Consider the following 23259-nt stretch of genomic DNA (forward strand, 5'->3'; position numbering starts at 1 on the left):
ACACACACACACACACACACACACACACACACACACACACACACACACAAATGAGTAGCAAATATCTGCCCCTCAAGTCAAGATCTTCCTGTTCCTCCAACACACCCAATGTTATTGTTCCGGCTATTGAGTGTCTGCACCAGCCATTGCCTCAGTCTTCCGTGTTTTCCCCTAAAATTTCCTCTGAATGACTCTGTCTTGCTATTCAGATTCCACCCCCCTGCACCTAACATAGCCTTCCCGCTACCTCCCCGTCATTATTTGTTTACGCAGCCTGTTCATTACATCTTCATTACATCATTGCATACTGATTATTCCCTGACATATTCTTGTGGTTTTTTTTAAGTTTATTTATTTATTTTGAAAGAAACAGAGACAGCACAAGTGGGTAAGGGGCAGAGAGAGAGGGGGGAGAGAGAATCCTAAGCAGGGATTGCTGCCAGACCTGGGGCTTGAACTCATGAAACCGCAAGATCATGACGTGAGCTGAAACCAAGAGTCCTATGCTTAACTGACTGGGCCACCGAGGCACCCCACTGACATATTCTTCTTTATCTGTATGCTGATTCCTCTCTCTAGCCAGATGGTAAGCCCCACGAAGTAGAAAGTTTGTGTATCTTGTTCAATCTTGCATGCCCAGTACTTGGCACAGAGCTGGTATTCAATAAATTTTTGTCAATAAATATGTGAATGTATTAAAAGGGTAACACAATCCCTATTGCTGGCTTAATGAGCTTTCCAGACAAGGATGTTCAATCATAATTAAATGACTAATTAATGGAATTTTGCTAAGCACTGTTAAGCATCACATGAAGAACTGGACGGGACAACCATTTAATAGGCTCCTTCTAAAAATATTTTATGACTCAAAGGAACACAGTTCCCTTGGATACTTTTGTTTTGACCACACTGCCTAGACCTCATTATTTTAGCCAAATGGATTAAGCCAATTGAAACTCAACCCTCTTTAAGACTGTGCACTTTCTAAACACCATCACCCAGAGGGGCCCTGATGTGAATTCCATCAACAGGAGGTGGTATTTGTGCAGAATATTCCATGAGGCAGACATATTCTAACCACAAATCTTTGTGACTCAAGGTCACTGACAGCTGCTTCCCACTCTACATTCTGTGGAGTGACAATCACCACGTGATGGTGGAAAACTCCTACTCTTTGCTACCGGGTTTCATATGAGAAGATCCGGTGAGTTTTTGATGATCAGGTCTCAGAAAGGTGTGGGATAGCACGGTACCACACCTTTTGTGAAGGCACAGAGACCTTGATCTAACAAGTTGCTGAATTTATTTCAACAAAATACTTACATGCTTAGAAAATCTGTCATACAGTTTCTCAACATGCCGTGCAATTTCTAACGCTCCATTTTAGTAACCTTTGCTTGCCTGGTGTAACATGAGTCACGTCCCTGGGGATTTGCAGGAAGTCTATTTATGAGGTTTGGTTTTGTTTGTTTTCTTTTACCTTAGATGAAGAGTTAGCAGAATCCTAATTCTCAACACATTGTCATAACAGCCCATGCAAATACCGCCCTTTATATCTATTAATTCTTTTCTTCTCTTTTATTTCGATTTTCTTTAACCTCCTTATTCTTTTCCTTCATTCCTCACCCCCAGTCACAAACCATAATGTATTTTACATAATGTTCTCAACCAGGTATATATCTTCTCATGAAATGTGTGCTTTTAAATTAACTTCAATCTTTTTCTTACTTCTGTCACTTCAGCACCATTTTTAAGAAATATCCATTCCTGCACGAATATCCAATTTAAAACTTCTGTTTCAGTTTGTAGCCACTATATTTTAATTATCTATCCTCTTGTGCAAGTTTTATTGCTACTGTCATCAGATTCTTATTTTCTCTATTATTTTAAAGTGTGTTATTGCTGGCCTAGAGAAACAGTGTTGACTTTTACTATTATTTGACCTTGTGGCCAACAATTTCACCAAATATTTGGATTAGTTCTGATATATTTGCTTTTGTTTGTTTCTTTATGTTTATTTTTTATTTATTTCGAGAGGGAGAGCATGAGCAGGGAAGGGGCAGAGACAGAGGGAGAGAAAATCCCAAGCAGGCTCCATACTATCAGTGCAGACTCCAACACGGGGCTCAAACCCACAGACCATAAGATCATGACCTGAGCTGAAATCAAGAGTCGGACACTTAACCTACCGAGCCACCCAAGCACCCCTAATTCTGATATATTTGAATGTTGAATAGCTTGGTTTTACCTTGTCTGTTGAGGAGTAAGAATGTCTTATCCCCTTCAAGGTCCTTCTAGCTGGACTAAGAATCAAAATGACACGAGACAGACTAAGAGGAGAAAATCAAATTTAATTTTGTGCCTACAAGGAATCCACACAGACGTGAAATTCCAAAGTCAGGCAAAATGAGGAATATGTGTCATTCTGAACTACTAAGCAAGGAGGTAGGGGTCTGGGACCGCAAAGGGAAGGAATACAATTTGCAGAAATATGAAAAAGAGTAAATATGGAAAAAAAAACAAAACAAAACAGGACACAGAGGATTTTGACCAACAAGCCTTGCTAGGTTCCTCCCTGTCCAGCATACCTAGTTCCTAGTGTGATGTGCTTGTCTGTGGTGATGGCTCCCTGGAGCAGGTCCTCTATCTAAATTCTTTTTAGACAGCTGTGGAGGGACATAAGGAGCTTTTCCTGAATCTGCTGGGGTTTTGGTTGCTGTTTAACTCAAAATAAGCTTCATGTCAAAGGGACCCTCTTGGGGTGGACTGCCATTGGCCTCCACATTTTGAATGCTTATACCTCTCATGCTATTGTTGGTTTGTTTCGGCACCGGCCAGGACTTCCCTTACTATGTTACAATGTCGCTGGGTCCCAAACTGGCCCTCTACACAGAAGGCAAGGAGAGACCACAGAAAGAGGCAGGCCACTCCAAGTGGGCAGGTGACCCTTTTAATAGTTAAGAGTACTTACAGTACAGGTAGACCTCCACACCTACCCGCCTTATCTTAAAATTTTGCATAGAAGCCTTACCTGGAGGCAACTTGGTGGCTCAGTCAGTTGAGTGTCTGACTTTGGCTTAGGTCATAAGTTCAGAGTTTGTGGGTTTGAGCCCCACATTGGGATCCCAGCTATCAGGGCAGAGCCTGATTGATTCTCTGTCCCCTTCTCTCTCTCTGCCCCTCCCTTGCTCTTTCTCTAAAATAAATAAACATTAAAAAAAAAAATGCGTTTAAAAAAAAAGAAGCCTCAACTGGGTTCAGTCATGGATACCATCCAGATGATCTTAACAGCATATTGCCCTCTAGAGGCTGTGTCCTTGAAAATGGCACCCACTGTGGGAATGGTAGGCAGAAGGTACATCCCAAGGAAAGGAGAGGGGGTGAGGTGCTTCTGATTTCCCAAGCCCAGCTCTTGGGTCATCCAGAGGTCACATCTTCTGGATTACCTCCTCCAACATGAACAAGGTTAATCATTGCAGTAAAAGACTGGAAAGAATTCAAATGTCCTTCAAGAAGGAACTACTTGGATAAACTATAACACATCCACATCATTTTGTAGAACAAGGGGGTGCCTGGGTGGCTCAATTGGTTAAGTGCCGACTTCAGCTCAGGTCATAATCTCGAGGTCTGTGGGTTCGGGCCCCACGTCAGGCTCTGTGCTGACAGCTTCAGGTTCTGTGTCTCCCTCTCTCTGCTCTTCCTCCATTCACGCTCTGTTTCTCTCTCTCTCTCAAAAATAAATAAACATTAAAAAAAATTTTTTAAGGATATAATGAATAATCTTATAGTCTATGCTATGGAATAATCTCTGGGATGTACTGTTAAGTGAAAACACAAGACTCAAAACAGAGTGCATGGTGCGCTTCCTTTTACTTAAGGAAGAGATGAATTACAAATGAGACAGAGAGAAAGAGGGAGAAGTTGCCCCTACATACTGTTAAGAATGATTAACGAAGACAATTTAGGTGATACAAACAAACTCTACTTAGCACTTTATGAAGCAGGCAGTCTCCCTCTTCAAAGTGCTGGAAAACTGCAAAACAGGACTCCTTTATAGGATGACAAATAAAAAACAAAGAAGTAATTGACAGAGCCCAGAGTTGGCTTGGCCATTGAGGATTGGCTGAGCACATAAGCTGTGTTTTGGTCAAGCAGAACACTTGCAGGGAAATGAAAGTTCTCTAAGTTTCTGTTTGCTGATGTGGCAACCCCAGGGCAGAAGAGCTCCACCTTAGGCCTAGAAATTTATTTCAACCAAACTCTCCAGGATTTGGGGCAAACCAGAGTACAGCCAGGGCCTCCACTCTTCATACTTGTAGTCTCTTGACCTGCCCTTCCAACTCGGTAATTCCTCCCTGAATTCATTCTGCTTAGTGCCACAGCCGTTGAATCCAGTCTTCAACGACTGTATTTTTACACTCATGACATCTACATGGTTCTTAGTTGCTTTTTGTCCCTGATTCATATTACCAATATCACTTCCTATTTCTTTGAGGATATTTAAGTTTATTTTTTTTTAAGGTTTATTTATTTTTGAGACAGAGAGAGACAGAGCATGAACAGGGGAGGGGCAGAGAGAGAGGGAGACACAGAATCTGAAACAGGCTCCAGGCTCTGAGCTGTCAGCACAGAGCCCGACGTGGGGCTCAAACTCACGGACCGTGAGATCATGACCTGAGCTGAAGTCGGATGCTTAACCGACCGAGCCACCCAGGTGCCCCTAAGTTTATTTTATTTTTTAAAAATTTTAAACATTCATTGTTGAGAGAGTGTGAGTGGGGGAGGGGCAGAGAGAGAGGGAGACACAGAATCCGAAGCAAGCTCCAGGCTCCGAGCTGTCAGCACAGAGCCCGATGCAGGGTTCAAACTCACAAGCTGTGAGATCATGACCTGAGCCGAAATCAAGAGTTGGGACACCCAACCTACTGAGCCACCCAGGAGCCCCTAAGCTTATTTCATTTTAAAATCTTAGTCCAAGTTTTACATTAATTCTGTTTCCTCTAATATAGGTCATTTGGGTGGTGTTCTTTCTTCCTCTCTTCCTTCCTTTCTTTCTTTTTTAAGTTTATTTATTTTGAGAGATAGAGCACAAGTTGGGGAGGAATAGAGAGAGAGCAAGAGGGAGAATCCCAAGCAGGCTCTGCACTGACAGTGCAGAGCCCCAAGTGGGGCTCAAACCCACCAACCGTGAGATCATGATCTGAGCCAAAATCAAGAGTCTGACCCTTAACCAACTGGGCCATCCAAGCATCCCTGGGTGGTGTTCTTTTCAAACACACTAGACTCCTCTGTTACCGTGATACTGTGGCCTCTGAGAAGTTAAGGCCCAGGCTCTTGCTTGTCTCATTCCCGGGGAGTTGGGGGGATGGTTCCATTTCTTGTACCTTCACCAGGTGACTCTGACCTGATTTCCCGCTTATTGGAGAAGCTACATAAACCCCTCCAATATCTCCCCTGAAAGACGTCTTTTCTCTCTACGTTGTAATTATCCAGCCCCAGATGTGTGGGGTGTGATAATTGTGACTGATGATAATTAATATATATTTGGGTTTTGTCCCCCTCCTAAGCACCTGAGCTCTTAAAATTCTTGTTATTTCCTAAGTCATGAGGGTGATAAAGGGGAGAGGACATCTTTTGTGATGCATACAGGTCCCTCTCAACCACACTGTGTTTACACTAATGAGATCACTCTTGGGGGTGGGTTGGGGTATGGCGTGCAGGTGATGGCAAGGACCCACCAGATGGAACCACCGGTGATGAGAGTGGTGAGACTGAAAGTTCCTGACCTCTAGGGAGGGGAGAGGCACTGCAGACGGAACTCAACCACCATTGGCCAACGATTCAATCGCTCGGCCCTACATAATGAAGGTACCGTTAAAAAAAAAAGAAAATGAGCTGAAGGGGTTCGGGGAGCTTTCGGGTTGGTGAACACCCGAAGGTGCTGGGAGGGTGTCCCCTCAACCGAGAAGCTCTGCACCTCTTCTCACATAGCCTTATGCACTTCTTCCATCTTGGCTGTTCCCGAGTTCTTTCTTTTTATGAAAAACCAGTAATCTAGTAAGTAAATGGTTTTCCTGGCTTCTATGAGCCCTTTTAGCAGATTATGAAACCCGAGGAGGCGGTCCTGGGAACACCCGACTTCCAGCTGGATGGTCAGAAGTACACAACCCAGGACTTGGGGCTGGTGTCTGAGAGGGAGCGGGGCAGTCTGGGAGACCGAGCCCTTTAAGCTGGGCGATCTGATGCTAGGTAGATGGTGTCAGAAGGGAGGAGTGAGTGTGGTAGGAGAGAAGAACGCTGCCTTTGCCTTTAGGAGGAGGTGGGAGGCTCCATTATCGGACCGCATCCTTGTTAACTGTGCCTCCCCCAGGTCAGTCACCCTGCTGATATCCCACTGTCCTCCCCCTGGACTGGAGCTGCCATCGTTCTGTTCTATGATACGAGACCCCTCAATGAGCCACGCAAGCAACAGACAAGATCATAACCAAGTTTCCCTCTGCCGTCCTACCTGAGCCCGGTCTCCTTTACTCCTCGCGGAGTTTTCCTTTCCACCCCAGGTCACCATCACTCTGCAGCTCCCCAAGACTCTCTGGTGGAGTTCTTATGCCTTATGCTTCAGTGCACCAAACCCAGGGCTTTCTTCTCATTTTGGTGGCATGTCTGTGGTTCAGTTAGGACAGCCTGCAGCCTGCTGGTTCACCGGCGTGTCTAGAACCAGAAGTAGCCTCCGTTCCTTAGCAGCATTAGCGTGAAGTCTTCTTTGACCTATGATTTTTGAAACTACACGTTTTAATCCTGGTCTTTTTCTGATTAGCGATTTGATCTTGGGCAACTTCTAAAATCTCTGCTTCTTAAAAATCTCATCTCAGGTAGTTAACTCTGAGACTTCATGCAAAATCATTTATGAAATGTGTCCTACGGTGTAAGCAACAGAACCAGAAGCAGCATAGTGTACCCACCTATCTATTAGCTTTTGTTGCTTAACAAGCTATCCCAAATCTGAGGGCTTAAAACAACCACAATTTCTTTAGGTCCCGATCTGTGGATCGGTGATCTGGGCTGGGATCAGCTGGGAGTTTCCGGGAACGGGCTATTGTCAGCTTGAACAAAGGAGGTCATGGAGTCACCTGTCTCTCATTGACCAGCGGGCAAGTCTCCTCCACGCGACTGAAGCCAACGTAGTCTCAGCTTGGAATCGGTATAGTGTTGCCTTTGCTGCATGTGGCTGACCAAAGGAAGTCACACATTCAGTCCAGACTCAAGGGGTTAGAGAAAGTCAACCGTACTTCCAAAGCCTTGGCTACACAGAGAAAACAATCTCCACTGAATTTGCAATTCACAAGCGCGTGAGGACACAACCTCCAGAGACCGACTGCCTGGGTTTGAATGCTGGCCCTGTCACTCGGTGGTCTGACCTTGGACATGACTCGACTTTTCTGTATCTCAGTTTCCTCATCTGTGAGAGGAGGTAATTACAGCACATCTCATAGACATGTGGTGTGGTTCAGAGTCCACGCTTATGAAGTGCTTAAAGCAGAACCTGCCACAGGAAGCCTAGATGTGTAGTGTTTTGATGTGTATTGAAGTTTGTCTTGCCCTTGTCTCTCTACCTCCTTGCCTGTGCTCCTTGCGTTCCATCACGTTCCCTCCTGGAACAAGAGAGCAGTCGCTGTGCCCCTCCCTGCTCCCTCCAAAATGCCACCCATCCCTAAAGGTCTCTAAACGCCTCCTTTCCTCCGTCTCCCTTTCTCCCTTTTTTCCTTTTAATCCATGTTCCAACATCACACTTTCTCTCTTTGGTAGCAGCTGTCACATTCCACCTTGCATGGGTTATATGTTTATTCATCCGAAAACAACAATGAGCTCCTCCTATGTTCCAAGCAGAGGATACAGGACCATGAACAGAGATACACGAAGTCCCTGCGTTTACTGGACTGCAGTGGAGAACAGAGTTGTGCCCATGTCTGTCCCTTCTAGATTATACCTCCTGAAGGCAGGGATGAAGTCACACCCGCTTCATCTTCCACATTCCCTAGTCACAGTGGCCACACCAGAAGCTTTAAGTGGATGGGGCACCTGGGTGTCTCAGTCGATTAAGCGGCTGACTTCAGCTCAGGTCATGATCTCACGGTTCAGGAGTTCGGGCCCCACGTTGGGCTCTGTGCTGACAGCTCAAATCCTGAAGCCTGCTTCAGATTCTGTGTCTCCCCCTCTCTCTCTACCCCTACCCTGTTTGTGCTCTCTTTTTCAAAAAATAAACATTAAAAAACATTTTTTAAGCTGTTAAGTGGATTGAAACATATTTCATTGAATTAAATTGAACATAATGTGATCACATTGGCAATGCCTCATTTGGGTCACTAGTTAACCCTCTTTTTTTTTTTTTTTTTTAAAGCAGGATCCACACCAACCATGGAACCCAGCAAGGGGCTTGAACTCACAACCCTGAGATCAAGACCTGAACTGAGATCAAGAGTGATGCTCAACTGACTGATCCACCCAGGTGCCCCAACCCTCTTTTTGGTTGCTTGTGACCAGAAGAAGAGCTAGATTGCCCTTACATTTTCAACAATGTCCTTTCCCAAACCATTTCCTCAAGCTTTCCCTATTCGGGCTGTGCAATTAAGACAGATATTTTCTCCTGCTAAAGCCAGAAGGGTCTGCTTCCAGAGCAAGTGACTTACAGCTTTTCATAGAGTCGTGTGAACATAGCCTCTCCTTGCCTTGTGCCACTTCCCGTAAGAAGAAATTTATGTCAGTGACTCAGTGCTATAATAGACACATGGGGTTACTGTCAGTGAATGTGACAGGACTGAGCTCTGACTCTGAAAATACCCTCACGTCCCGAATCACAGAGTATTTGGATGGTACTAAGCTTGTAGGAACCTCTACCATGGAGTGATTTGAAGGTGGCGTAGTACAAAATAAAAATGAACTGAATCATAAAATAAAGGTAAAGGAACTCACAAAAGACCGTTTTTTTCCCATGACAGCTATTCTTAAAAATAGAAATTACCAGGGGCGCCTGGGTGGCTCAGTCGGTTAAGCGTCCGACTTCGGCTCAGGTCATGATCTCACGGTTCGCGAGTTCAAGCCCCGCATCAGGCTCTGTGCTGATGGCTTAGAGCCTGGAGCCTGTTTCAGATTCTGTGTCTCCCTCTCTCCGACCCTCCCCCATTCATGCTGTCTCTCTCTGTCTCAAAAATAAATAAACATTAAAAAAAATTTTTTTTAAATAGAAATTACCAAATTCAGAATGTTTTTTTCTAATTTACGGGGGTGGCTGGCGGGGTCCTAAGCGTGTGCGTCGTCTACATATTTAATACCCCAGAATGGGACCAGCTGTTAGTACTCATGTAATACACAAAAATTCAAGTGAGGAAATTTGAAGATCTAATTGGCCTTATTAGGCTGTTCATGATGAGGTAGCATCTCAACCAGCAAGTAGGGGGGAACTCCCAGTTGTATAAAATTTAAGGTTTTCAAAGGAAGGAGGGTGGGACAAGGAAGTTAGTAGCAAAAGAAAAGACTGTTCCCCTCTGAGGGCACCTTCCCTCAGGGGGATGGCAGGAGGTCTCATTAGGCAGATTACCTCATTTTCCTTTGGGGGATGGAGAGGATCCATGTGATACATTACATCATGGGTGCTGACCAGAAAATTCCTGACTGACCAGTTAAGACTACATTTCTGGGGCGCCTGGCTAGCTCAGTCGGTGGAGCCTGTAACTCTTGATCCCGGGGTTGTGGGTTCGAGCCCCACACTGGGTGTAGAGATTACTTAAACATAAAATCTCAAAAACAACAACAATACTACACCTCTGGGGGAGTTTGGAAATGCAGTCGGGTTAGGTATTAAGCCCCACCTTGGTGACGTGGCCTGGCGTAAGTGACTCCATCTTGGACCTGTGGTTTTCTAATACTCCTATTTCACAAAACCAAGATGGAGAAGTAGGGTAAGGGATTTAACCAATGTCGTAAAATTGGACCTGAAACTCCTGATTTGCATCTTGCACTCTTCCCAATAGAGCATACTGCACAAATATCAAAGGTGTGTGTGTGTGTGTGCGTGTGTGCGTGTGTGTGTGTGCGCGCGCGCGCGCGCGCGCTGGCATCTGAAGTGGAAAGTCTCCACAGAAAACCAGGTGGCTCCAAGGTGGCTGGGCTTCTGAAGGTCTAGGCTGACCTGCTATCTCTGTGGACGCACTTGATGGGAGTGTGGGGATCTAGGCCCTTAGGGCTTAGCTCTCAGAGTCGAGCATCACCCACAGTACCCCAGGCCAGTCAGGGAGCTGGTTCTGGCCTCACTGCCGTGGAGCTGGGCTTCTGCTGCCATGGACAGAAATCCAGAATCAGGCTTGCTTTTCAGAGTCGACAGGAAGCAAGAGTGCTCGTCCTCTGCTGTGTCTGGATTGGGGGCTGGGAAGAGAGTGTGAAGGGGAGGCCAGTTGTTCACTCCTCCTGTTAGAGGGCAGATTTCAGTCTCACAGATCGACAATAAAACAGCTCTGAAGGCAGCCTTACCAATCTTTTAAGAGTCTTAGTTGCTGATGCTTGCTGGGGGAATATGAAGCCTCCAAAGTAATACAATCTTAGATAAATATCCTTTTACCAGTTATTAATTATCAGAACGTCAATGGCAGGATTCAGCTCAACAAAGTCCCAGGGGCCTCCCATTCCTGTGTAACTCCGGGATTTATTTTCCGAATTTTTCATCATCTCAACACCACCACCTAGTGTCCACTTCTTTGATTTACCAGGTGTCTCCTTAACCAGTTCAAGCATCCAACTCTGGTTTTTTTGGTTTGGGGTTTTTGGTTCTTAAGATTTATGTATTTTTGACAGAGAGCGCACAAATGGGGAAGAGGTGGGGGGGGGGCGGACATACGATCCGAAGCAGGCGGTGAGCTTGATGCGGGGCTCGAACCCACGAGCTGTGAGATCGTGACCTGAGCCCAAGTCGGAGGGCTCAACTGACTGAGCCACCCAGGCATTCAACTCTTAAGACATTCAACTCTTAAGACAGGAAGAGCAATATTCTCTGCTTGGGGAGATGTCTATGACATCTTGTTGAGTGAAAAAAAAAAGAAAGAAAGAAAGAAAATCACAAGGTGTTATGTACCATATAGTTCCATACATGTAGACTTGTGTGTGTGTATATGTCTGCAAATTTTATTCATGTGAGTACATGAATAAAAATCTGGGAAGACATTCTCCAAATTACTGATGGTGACTATCCCGATCTGGAGGAATTTTTGTTACCTTCTTATTCTTACCTGTATTTCTTCAGTTTTTCATAACATTAACCATTTGTGTAAACAGGGGGAAAACAATTTTTCGAAGACCAAATGAGCTCCCTAGATGAGAATCCACCCAAATTATTATTTTCTGAAATGATATATTCAGGAGAAACTTATTGAGTATGTACTATGTACAATCTTCTGATTGTGAGGTACACCGGAAAAGTCGGGTGACATCCTTCTACCAAAACACTAGCCACATTTTAACGAGCATTTACTCCCTGCGAGGCGCTGTGCTGAGCGTTTAAACAATCCTGTAGGTAAAACTGTTGAGGTTAAGAACACTGAGCTCAGAGAGCTTAAGGAACTTACCCCAAGTCACCAAGTTATAGGAGATTCAAATTTTAGGTCTTTCTCCAAAGCCCAAACACTCAACTGGTACCCAACTCCCCTCCAACTTTCTAAGAAATTCCCCCAAGCTATCCACAAGCATGGATACAAAAGGGAGTTAGTATTTTTGAACACTAAGTACCAGGCACTTTTTTAATCCTCATAGGAATCTATGAAGAAGACATTTCTTAGAGTACAACCACATTACAAATAAGCAAAAGGTCATCCTTATATGATAACTTTACCTAAGGTCAGAGATAATGGCCCCAACAATGAGTGTGTCAAGCACTTGTTAAATGCCAGGCTGTGCTCTGAGTCTGTAACATGTACTGAGTGGTTAAACCTTCCATGGGGCAGGAGGCATGATTACCCTTTTCATTTTGCAGATGAAGAAAAGGCTCAGGGAGGTTAAATGACTCGCCCAAGACTGCAGCTAGTAAATAAAAGAGCTGGAGTTTGAACATAGGTTTGGCGAACTGCATAGCCCAGATCCTGCCCTCTATTGGATGCTTCCCCGGGCTCAGGGTACGACCAACCCATATTTGAGAAAAATAATGGAAACATGAGCCTGCCGTCATCCCCATTTAACAGAAGAGGATCTGAGGCCCAATGACTTGAACACTATCACTGTCCACAGTCCCTCAGCTGGTTGAAAAGATTAGAGTCCAAGATGCCTCTGGTACCCCTGTTCCATCTGACGCCTGGATGTGTTTGTTAACCACAGGCGGTTGGCGTATTAGTGTCCCTATGTACTGTGTAACAAACAGCCACAAACTTAGTGACTTAACACAACACGAATTTATTATCTTCCAATTCTAGAGATCGTAAGTCTGAAATGGTTCTTGCTGGGTCAAAATTAAGGTGTGGGCAAGGCTATGTTCCTTTATGGAGTCTCCAGGGGGAATCTGTTTTCTTGCTTTTTCCAATTTCTAGAGGCTGCCCATCCCCCGTACTTCATGGTCCTGTTTCCATCTTGTCCCATCACTCTGACTCTGTTTCAGTATCTTCCCTGACCCTTCTACTTTCCACTGTCACTTAGAAGGACGCTTGTGATTACATTGGACCCACCCAGTAATCCAGGATATTCTCTCCATCTCAAGATTGCAACTTGATCACATCTGTAACATGTAGGGTAACATATTCACAGGACTTGAACTTCTTTGGGGAGTCATTATTCTGCCTACCAGAGAGTACTGATCTTTAGAGATCTTATTTATTTGAAATTACAATTTAAAAAATTTATACTTATACTAGGCTGTTTTTATCACAGCAACGATAAGTCCTTGAGGAAGTTGCTGTTTGGAGTGCCAAGGTCTCTTCTCACAGAGAGCAGACCCAAATTTCCTTGTGGGTTTAGCAGAGAATCCTAATCCCCTGGGAGAATGAATTCTAAGGGTTGCAGGTCACATCCCACAGCCACACTTCTGGACTGTAAGCTGCTCACCTCCGTATCAGGGTCCACGTGGAGCTTGCATGCCACCCCTTTTGCGCAGGACCCCCTCCACAAGCCTTGTGGTTTCGCATCCCGAGGTACCAGGACAGGTCACAGCTGGACAGTGGAAGGGAGAATCGGGCAGATCAAACGGAACAAGGAACAGTGCAAGATGAGGTAGGTCTGAGTGAAAGGAGTCAATGGGCATAAAGATTACTGGACACCCATTAACCAATATTACCAGGCACGGTAGAGAATATTTTACCACCCTAGAAAGTTCCTTCATGCACTTTTCCAAGGACCCTTGTGCTACCCGGAAGCAATTAACATTCTGATTTCTATTTCCTGTCAATTTTTCCCCATTCCCTTTTTTTTTTTATTTTTTTTAATGTTTATTTATTTTTGAGACAGAGAGAGACAGAGCATGAACAGGGGAGGGTCGGAGAGAGAGGGAGACACAGAATCCGAAGCAGGCTCCGGGCTCTGAGCTGTCAGCACAGAGCCCGACGCAGGGCTCGAACCCACAGACCGTGAGATCATGACCTGAGCCGAAGTTGGACGCTTAACCAACTGAGCCACCCAGGCGCCCCTTTCCCCATGCTCTATAAATGAGTTTTTCCTGTCTTTGAACTTTATATAAATGGAATCATACAATATGTACTCTTTTCTTCTTCATTTCTTTCACCCAATGTGATGTTTTTGAGACTTATTTACATCATCACGTGTATCATAAGCATTCTTTTCATCAGTGAGCAGCATTACATTTGTGAATACACCAAAATTTATTGATCCTTTCTGCTGATGCACCAACGTTTTCAAGTTTTTGCTATTATAATTAAAGTTGCAACAACCAATCTTGTTGTAGAAGGCTGTTGGACTGACAACTTTCACTGTCTCAGAGGGCCCTAGGCAGTAGCCCCCATGTTAGTACAGCAGGGCAGTATATAAGTAATGGGGGAGACCTGGTATAGGTGTCACTTGAAGAGTCATACCTGAGGTCTGGTACTTATAAGCAAACTTCTTGAACCAGTGCTTGGCTTGTCAGAAGGCAGGGAAATAACAGCAGGGCAATAGGACATTCCAAATGGAAGGATGAAGCTCCAGGGCGCCTGGGTGGCTCGGTCAGTTGAGCGTCCACCTCTTGATTTCAATTCATGATCTCATGGTTCGTGGGATAGAGCACCACGTCAAGCTCCACACTGAGCATGAAGCCTTCTTGAGATTCTCTCCCCACCCTCTGCCCCTCCCGTGTGCGCGAGCCCTCTCTCTTAAATAAGTAAATAAACAAGTAAATTTCCTATTTAAAAAAGTGAGGAATGAACCAATACCAAGAGAAACCAAAGAACGAAGGATGAAGTTGATAGGGAGGCCTTCCACTACAAACCTGCTGATACCTTATCCATGTAACTCCCTTGACTGGATAGAAGAATAACCTAGACTCTCAACCCTAGGGATTCTCCAACACATACTTCCTAAGTTAGACCAGAGGTGATGTTAAGCAGGTAGTTGAGTGATGCCCAGATCATGGGCTAGGAATGTCAGGTTGGGACAAATCTGTATTTCTCAATCTAGGAAGTCACGAAAGGTACTGTATCACACCACCCATCCAGCATTGGGGTTTTGCTGGGTAGGATGTGGGGGCAAGGAAATGAAGAATGTAGGTGAGGAGGGACGAAATCCAAGCAATCAGTCACAGACTCTGGGCAGAATAGGGAGAAGAATATTCTAGAAGGGGTGAAATGAAAGCAACCAAAGAACAAGAGTTCAAAAGGGCTGGAAAAACAAACAGGTATGCTGGGTTTAGGGATGTAAATTGTGCTCAGAATATAAAATATGGCAATACACAAAGCACTTCTAAGTGATAACAAGACACAGATGTATCACGAGAGCAGCAGAGAAATTAAGGTAACAGTCATTGGCACGGAGGCCATAAATAAACTGTGCGATTCAAGTGTGGGCAAGTCATCCACATGGGCACAGATCATCCAAGTTATGGAGGAAGTTGGGTGGGAAGATGGTAGCCAGTGTCAAAATCCTTAGTGAGGGCTTGTGAGTGACGGGGAGGCAAGAGTTGGCTGACCATATGGAGAGATGGAGAGAGAGAGAGAGACTAAAACGAAATATGGGGGCACCTCAGTGACTCAGTTAAGCGTCTGACTCTTGGTTTTGGCTCAGGTCACGATCTCATGGTTTTGTGAGTTCGAGCCCCATGTTGGGTTCTGCACTGGCAACACAGAGCATGCTTGGGATTCTCTCTCTCCCTGTGTCTCTGTCCCTCCCTCACCTGCACTGTCTCCGTGTCTCTCAAAATAAATTAATAAAAACTTTGGGGGGGGGGGAATGCTAAATAATGAAATGGGAAGATAATAAAATGTACAGTTGCTTTGTTGGAAATAAATTTTATTGCTCTGAGAAAAATCACAAAGTAATCACTCTAGTGGGCCAAAAATAAAAACAATACTGTTGGCAACAAATTTTACTGCTATGTCAATAAAGCACAAGTAGTTATTAATCCCCATCAGAGAAATGATTACTAGTAAATGTTATACTTCAAAAGAAAAATCGCTAGATTTTTCGAAGTTGATGGTTTATTCTTAAATGTAAGTCATACTAAATTTACTATAGTGGAGTGACTGTGCAGATGACAACTCTGTGGGGTTTTTTTCTCTTTTTCAGCCAGGAAGGCACCAGAAAACTGCTCTACCTTTATTGACAGCAGCTTCCCTTCCAAAGGGGATGGGATAGCATAGATTGAACATAGTTATTGCCCCCGAATTTGATGTGGACACAATGTAATATCTTGAAGAATCGTCTCTAAAAAGGTGAGAGTTACTTTCATGACTTTTGAAGTAGCAAGGGATACATCCCTTAGGAGGACCTGATGGTCTACTTGGGGGAATATTCTGTGTTGAGGATTGAAAATTTAAAACTGCTTGATCCCTGAAAGTGTAGACCCCTAGACAGGAAATAAAGTCAGTAGCTTTGGGCAAGAGATATATATTAAGTGCACGAGCTCAGCTGACACCTTACGAGATGACTGTGTTTGAATTTGAATGCTAAGTATTAAGGACTGTGACCCAGATGGCCAGGCTTCAGCAGGTTCAGGTCGTTCCCTGGAAAACCACAATGAACTATATCAAGTCTGGGCCCACCTGGATCAGCACAGGCCCCACCCAGAAAAGAATGGCACCCTTTGTCATCCAGAGAACCATCTTCTCCATGGTAATACCGTACATTTGGGAAGAAAATCAACAGAAGCTCACAAAGCAGAAACCAGTCCTCCTGCCTATGTAAGCTGGACAAAAGCACCCTTCGACCATCATGAATGTGGTGCCATCCACTGTCCCAGGGGCATAGGACTCTCACCTTCCCTAGTCTCTTCTTGTCCCATGCATCCCTGTCTTGGGGATCTCTGTGGGTATCCTCCTATAACCCAGCCAAACTTCTTCCTAGATTAGCATGCCGTCACTGAACTCCAGGCAATTAGAAAGTGCCCTTCTGTCTACAAATCAGTCTCCCAGCCAGGGGCTCTGCCTGACCTAGAGTCTTCCTGCTCTACTCCCCACAAAGAGATGGGGCATGACCTAAGTTCGTGTATCATGACCCAAGAGTTCTTGGGAAGTACACTATGCTCCCCAGCCAGCTGTGGCTCTCAACTGGGCCACACACCCCTGTTCTGGCATGGCTCACACTATAGTGAGCAGATCAAGAATCAGGCCCTGGCCCTCCCCATCTTGTCAAATCCTCCAAATTACTGTCTGCCAGTTGTGGCCAATGAAGGTACCATTTACACTCAACCCAAAAGGTGGACCGGAAATCGAAGTTCTACAGGAATGCCTCTAGCTGTGTGTCAAGGGTGGGGGCAGATTTCCTGGGGCAGCTCCTAGCAGTCCTATGGACAAAGCAGTTTCTGGAGAAATAAGATGTTGGAGGGTAGGGCTGGGGAGGAGCTGCTGATGGAGGTGACGAGGGGGTGTCTGTGTCCCTCCGCACCCCCATTTAAGGTGCATGCATTCACCTGCCAGCCTTTTCACAAAGACCAAAGTGGGTACGCTCTCACATGGGCTCACAAGACCAAGAATAGACATCCCAAAGAACGGGAAAATGTGAAATACTTGGGTCAGAGCGGAACAGCACGGTCACTTCGCAGAAACAAAGTACCATCTGTGGTCGGGGAAGGTGGGACTCCACGTGGTAACTCCAGACACTAGCACCGCTAGTCCCCTCCATCATACCTGGTGTGTAGAATCTGGCCTCCCCACTGGGCAGGCCACAGGTAGTCACTGCTCACCACAGGATGATTATATGGCACCATCTGTATGCTTATTAAGGTCACTCGGAGCCAGTAATTGTTCAAAGGACTTCCCTTTCAACCTAAATTCCTTCTCCAAAAGTATCTGCACTTCAGGATTGCTTGAAGAGGACAGTATTTCTTTTTTTTTTTTTTTTTTTTAATTTTTTTTTTTTCAACGTTTATTTATTTTTGGGGGGACAGAGAGAGACTGAGCATGAACGGGGGAGGGGCAGAGAGAGAGGGAGACACAGAATCGGAAACAGGCTCCAGGCTCTGAGCCATCAGCCCAGAGCCTGACGCGGGGCTCGAACTCACGGACCGCGAGATCGTGACCTGGCTGAAGTCGGACGCTTAACCGACTGCGCCACCCAGGTGCCCCGAGGACAGTATTTCAACCAAGGAGTGAAGTGCGTGACAAAAGCCATCAGGAGCAGAAAGTCTGGGACTTTCTGCAAGTAAATCCTACAAGTAACATTTTGCTCTTCTGGAGAGCCTTTACTCCCCTAGAGATACCATTTCTAGATTGCCAGACGTCTCCGAACGCCCTAGGACTGTGGGAGAACTGCACGTTCAGCATTACTTAATTTCCTCATAAATCTCTCGCCTTTTAATCAGCTAAGTGGCTATCTGCTGAAGTTCCCTGATTTATGGATATCTTTTGAGGGTTGAGGATACGTCCAGATACTAAGTGATTAAATGTGGATGAAAATGGCACATCACCATAACAATGACAGAAAAGAGAGTCGTGACTAGGCAGACAGAAGACCTCAGAGCCAATGCAGACGGCGTCGTAAAAGGGCAGGCTCCAGGGCTGCAGGGAAAACGGCACGACCAGGCTGGTTTTTACATGAAAATCTTCCCAGCTCCTCTCACGAGACACGCACCTGCTGGCTCAGCAGCTCCAGGGGAACCGTACCCCTCAGAATTCAGTGTCTCAAGAGCTATGGGGGCTGCAAGCTGCCAAGCTGAAAGAAATCTTGGCTTCTCTGTCCCCCCAAGCCACCAAACTCTGTGCCCTGCAAGAGAGGTTTCCACTTCTCTGAGAATTCTATCCTTCACCTGCTCATCAAAGCCAATCCCTGTTGATGGCAGTCATCAGAACACCCTCTTTTAAAACCAAACACTTCAATTTAATAGGATATTACAGAGGTACTATAAAATGACAATGGTTTATGTCACAGGTCTCTGTAAGGAACACCTGTTAAAGCGCCACCTGCTGGGCACACCACAGATAACACATACAAATTCTCCACGAGCCACTGGTCCCAGAAGGGTGAGAAATGTTAACCGCCTGTCCGCAAGAGAACCTACTCTCAAAGCGCAAACAGTGAAAATGGCACCAGCAAAGACTGCTCTCCTTCCAGTGTAACCACAGTCCAACTGCACAATTTATCACTTCTGTACGACACTAGAGAACAACCTAGCAGCCCTATTGTAACACTCATGAGGGTTTTTTTTTTAACGATATGAGTATCTACAAAAAAAAGATCGAAACATCAATACTGTTCTAATAGGCTGGAAAAGTACTTACAAGAGGTTCTCGACGTAAGAACGTGTTGTGTTTCAAAAGCTTGTGTGTGAGCCGGATATTTGAGGACACATTTTCCATGGAAGTGTTATTATGGAGACCGGGGAAGTGACAGTCTTCACGAACTGAATATTGAAGCCGGGATGCAGAGCTTTGCGGTACCATTATTTAATTGCTGAATGTCATTCACAGCCTTCCTTCTCTGGAAGACCGAATTCTAAGTTTTAATTCGGGATGCTAACATGGGAACTCCTTTGCCCCTGCCTCTCCAGAGGGAGCAGGAGACGAGAAAAAACACCAGGTTTAGGGGGATGGGTGGAAAGGGCAGGACACGGTAAGAGAATACTGCCTAAAAGTATCTGCATAAAAACCCTTACTTTAGGTCAGTCTCCCCTTAAATTCTCTGAACTGGGACCAAAGACAAAGTTCACTTAATAAATGCCCAAGAGGTGAGATGACCAAGGTCTAGAAAGATGAATAAAGGCCACAGTGGACCTGAAAGAGCTCAGCCCGTGGTGAGGGAGGGCAGGTAAACAGCAAGCGCTCAGTAAGTGCTACAAGGAAGATATGAACAAGGGCCCCGGTAGCCTACAGGAGCAGAGGCCCGGCCTGGATGGCCTGAAAAAGGCTTCAGAGAAAGAGATGACAGTTGAGTTAAACCTTAACAGACACGTGGGATGCTGTCACCTGAGATTCTCCATTTCACTGTCCCTACGTACAGGTTTATGCCAAAGCAAGATATTTTAAAAGTTTTTTTAAAAAAAAAAAAAAGTTTTTTTTATGTTTATTTACTTATTTTTTTAAAAAGTTTATTTATTTTTGACAGAGAAAGAGCGACAGAGCATGAGTGGGGAAGGGGCAGAGAGAGGGAGACGCAGAATCTGAAACAGGCTCCAGGCTCTGAGCTGTTAGCACAGAGCCCGACACGGGGCTTGAACTCACAAACTGCGAGATCATGACCTGAGCTGAAGTCAGACGCTCAACCGACTGAGCCACGCAGGTGCCCCTGTTTATTTACTTATTTTGAGAGACAGAGAGAGAGAGAGAGAGAGAGACAGAGAGAATCCAAGCAGGCTCCAAGCTGTCAGCGCTGAGTCTGATGCAGGGCTCGAACCCACAACCCGCGATATCATAACGTGAGCCGAAATCAAGAGTCAGATGCTTGACTGACTGAGCCACCCAGGCACCCCCCAAAGAAGGATATTTTAAGAAATAATGTACTAATCAAACTGAAAGTCTTCCCCAAAGGGCCAAACACTGTAACCTAAACTTGTCCACTCATTGGTAGCTGTGAATGGTACCGAGCAAAAACCAACCATTAGTTTTAATCAGCTGCAGAGAATAAAAGTTTATTTCACTCAAAAAAGTAAAAAAAAAAAAAAAAAAAATTAGAGGTGCCTGGGTGGCTCAGGTCATGATCTTGAGGTTCACAGGTTCAGGCCCCATGTCAGGCTCTACGGTAGTGCTAGAGCTGGCTTGGGATTCTCTCTCCCTTCTCCATTTGCACTCGCTCTCTCAAAATAAATAAATTTTAAAAATATATATTTAAAAAATTTTAATTAAGATAATTCAATTTTTAAAAGATTATTCTGGCAAATGATCTGTGGGTTCACTCTGAACTTCCCTCCAGCCCATCACAGCCCCAGATAGGTCTGCCACCTTACAGAAGACATGATCCTAAAATGTTGGATATGGAGAAATCTGGAATATACAAAGTTATTAAAAAAAAAATTTTTAACATTTACTGATTTTGGAGAGACACAGAGAACAGAGTGTGAGTGGGGGAGTGGCAGAGAGAGAGACAGAATCCGAAGCAGGCTCCAGGCTCTGAGCTGTCAGCACAGAGACCGACGCGGGGCTCAAACCCACTGACAGTGAGATCATGACCCGAGCCGAAGGCGGACGCTCAACAGACCGAGCCACCCAGGCGCCCCTAATAAAGTCATTTAAAATCCAGAAGGGGAACTGGTTAATCAAAGAAACCACACAGTGAATGTATTTCCATGAAATCAAAATCTTTTAATAACATGAACATTTACCCTCAATTTCTTTATTACATTAGAAAAAAGTTTACATACACAGTTTTTGTAAAGTGGCATAGTGATAGCTGATGTCTCATGGCACGTTACAAACACTTGGTGAGAAGTAGTGTGGCACCCTCTTTGAACAACGGAGACAGCGTTCCTCAGTCTACTGTATGGACCCTTCTTTCCTACGTCTACGATACTCACACTTGTATCTCGGGATTTCTCAAGGGCTACCGACCCATGCCGCCATATGCAATCACCAGACCTCACTGTGGTATGAAGGCCACAAGGCTTGTGGACAACGAGTGTCTCAAGCGAGACAAAACCCAGAAGCCTCTAACTGTGGAAACCTACCCCAAACCACACCGACTCCCCCAACTTCTGACTGCCCAGCCCAGCTGGACAGCCCACTTTCAGGCCCTGTCCTGAGGCTGGATCCTGCCTGGTCGTCTCCCCCCAATGCTCTCCCACCTGTGCCTCCGAGACCCCAGTACGGGGGCACAGCTTGTCTCCCTGACGCTAACAGATATTGGTTCTCAAACAGACACACGATCCCAGCCACCCTGTCTTCTGTTCTATTTTCATATTTCTACTTTTGATGCATTATTTTGTATTCCTTTGTAAAATTTAACCACCGGATCCAGTCCAATGCTACGGGGCTCACTCCCCACCTACCAATTTTCCAAGTGTCCCCTCGGTGCTCAGCGGGCTCTGCTTGCCCCCGGCGACGGCTCCCGGCTTCCCAGGAAGCCTCAGGCGTGTGCACCCCTTCTTGTCCAGCTACAAGGCGGCCGAGGGGGTCTCCTGCAGGTTCTCCTCGAGCTTCAGTCCTAGGTTGTCGATTCCGATGCTGGTGATGGGCGGCACGCTGCTCTCTGCCGGCTCGGCTGTGCGCGTGGGGGTGGAGCAGTAGAGGACGAACCCCACCATGATGACGGTGAAGGACAGGAGGTAGAGCCCCGAAAACTAGGAGGAGAACAGGCTATGGGTCGCGGTCTCCGACAAACACACGATGGCTGCCGCCCTTTGCCAACTGTGCTTTCAGGGTGACCCTCTCACAATCTTTTTCTCCTGAAAGTTGCCTAAGGAGACACTCGCTCATGCCCAAAACCCTCCAGTACGGATGCCGATGATCGTACGCACTCTGGCCACAGCAGCTGGCGCCTCAGCCAAGGGGACCCTTGGAGCTCTAGAGAATGGAAATTTTGCCTCGCTCTGTGATAACCCAGCTGTACTCCCACCTTGCAACCAGTCCCACTCAGTGGAAAGAATCGAAAGTCAGCCTGGACACCACAAGAGAGTCAATTTCAGACCATAAGCGCAATTTATAATACTGATGTGAAACAGAGGAAGATGGCACCTGAGATACAATGTGGGTGTACAGATGTGGCAAGTTCTCAACAACCCTTCATGTGTGAGAATGTGGTGAAATCCATTTTGGGGGCACCTCAGTCTGACTCTTGATTTCGGCTCGGGTCACGACCTCATGGTTTATGGGTTCAAGCCCCACATCGGGCTTTGTATTAATAGCTCAGAGCCTGGAGCCTGCTTCCGATTCTGTGTCTCCCTAGCTCTCTGCCCCTCCCTGCTCATTCTTTATCTCTCTCTCTCAAAAATAAATAAAAATAAACTTTAAAAAATGAAATAAAATCCACTTTGTTAAAATATAATAAATTATCTTGTCCCTGCAGGCAAGTGTTACATAATCAAATTTATGGTGGACTGAGCAGATTCAGATTTTTAGAGCTCGAAAGACCATTTCTCAGCAACGCCTCCAACCCAAAGAAGTCACTGCTGTAAAGTGCAGGTGGACAAGCACAGGGAAGGGAGCCCCTACAGGAGGAATCCCATACCCTCTCTGCCCCCAGAAGGACTGATTACAGCAAGAACCTGTTCTGACAGACACACCACCGAGACATGGAGTTCCTGGAGGCTTTCTCCAACCTGCCCCTCTCTGTTTAGGAAAACAACTACCCAGAGCAAAATGCAGTGAAGACACAACACTAATTCACCGTGTATTCTTACCAAAAACGGCCTGACATACCCCCAAAGTTTAAATAAATATGCACTCTGTATATTCGCTCTTATTGGAGTGGAGGATCCATACAAAACGTCAAGTATTAAGGAAATTAACACTTGTTTTTAACAGCACCAAAGATAAAACACAGAAAGAGAAAAGCTAAAGACTGACCAAGGATGGTGCAGTAAAACTTAGGGAAACTAGGCAGCACGACTAATGTGTAATTAAGTGCCTAGGACCATTTTTTTCCCTGGCAACAAGCGAACTCAACTTATGACTGGTCCTGCTAACCTGATTTTAAAGTTAAGAATGGGGTGTGCTATTTGTTCAA

At 45.4% G+C, this 23259-nt stretch overlaps 1 protein-coding gene across 3 annotated transcripts in view; it reads right to left on the reverse strand.

Annotated features, from left to right (window-relative positions):
* The window catches only part of SLC35F2 (solute carrier family 35 member F2), a 102659-nt gene that overhangs the window by 19873 nt on the left and 59527 nt on the right, over positions 1-23259 (reverse strand). For 2 of the 3 annotated variants that reach the window (XM_040482878.1, XM_040482879.1), the window contains exon 8: positions 20876-21874. The exons of the other annotated variant lie outside the window; for it this stretch is intronic. In XM_040482878.1, coding sequence (XP_040338812.1) covers positions 21689-21874 — 186 coding nt within the window. In that variant the 3' untranslated portion in view covers positions 20876-21688. Of the gene's footprint in view, positions 1-20875; positions 21875-23259 lie in introns of those variants that run through there. 3 annotated transcript variants of the gene reach the window in all.

The sequence above is a fragment of the Herpailurus yagouaroundi genome, unplaced genomic scaffold, assembly GCF_014898765.1.
Source record: "Herpailurus yagouaroundi ecotype Mexico unplaced genomic scaffold, PumYag 161, whole genome shotgun sequence".
In the NCBI taxonomy this organism is placed as follows: domain Eukaryota; kingdom Metazoa; phylum Chordata; class Mammalia; order Carnivora; family Felidae; genus Herpailurus; species Herpailurus yagouaroundi.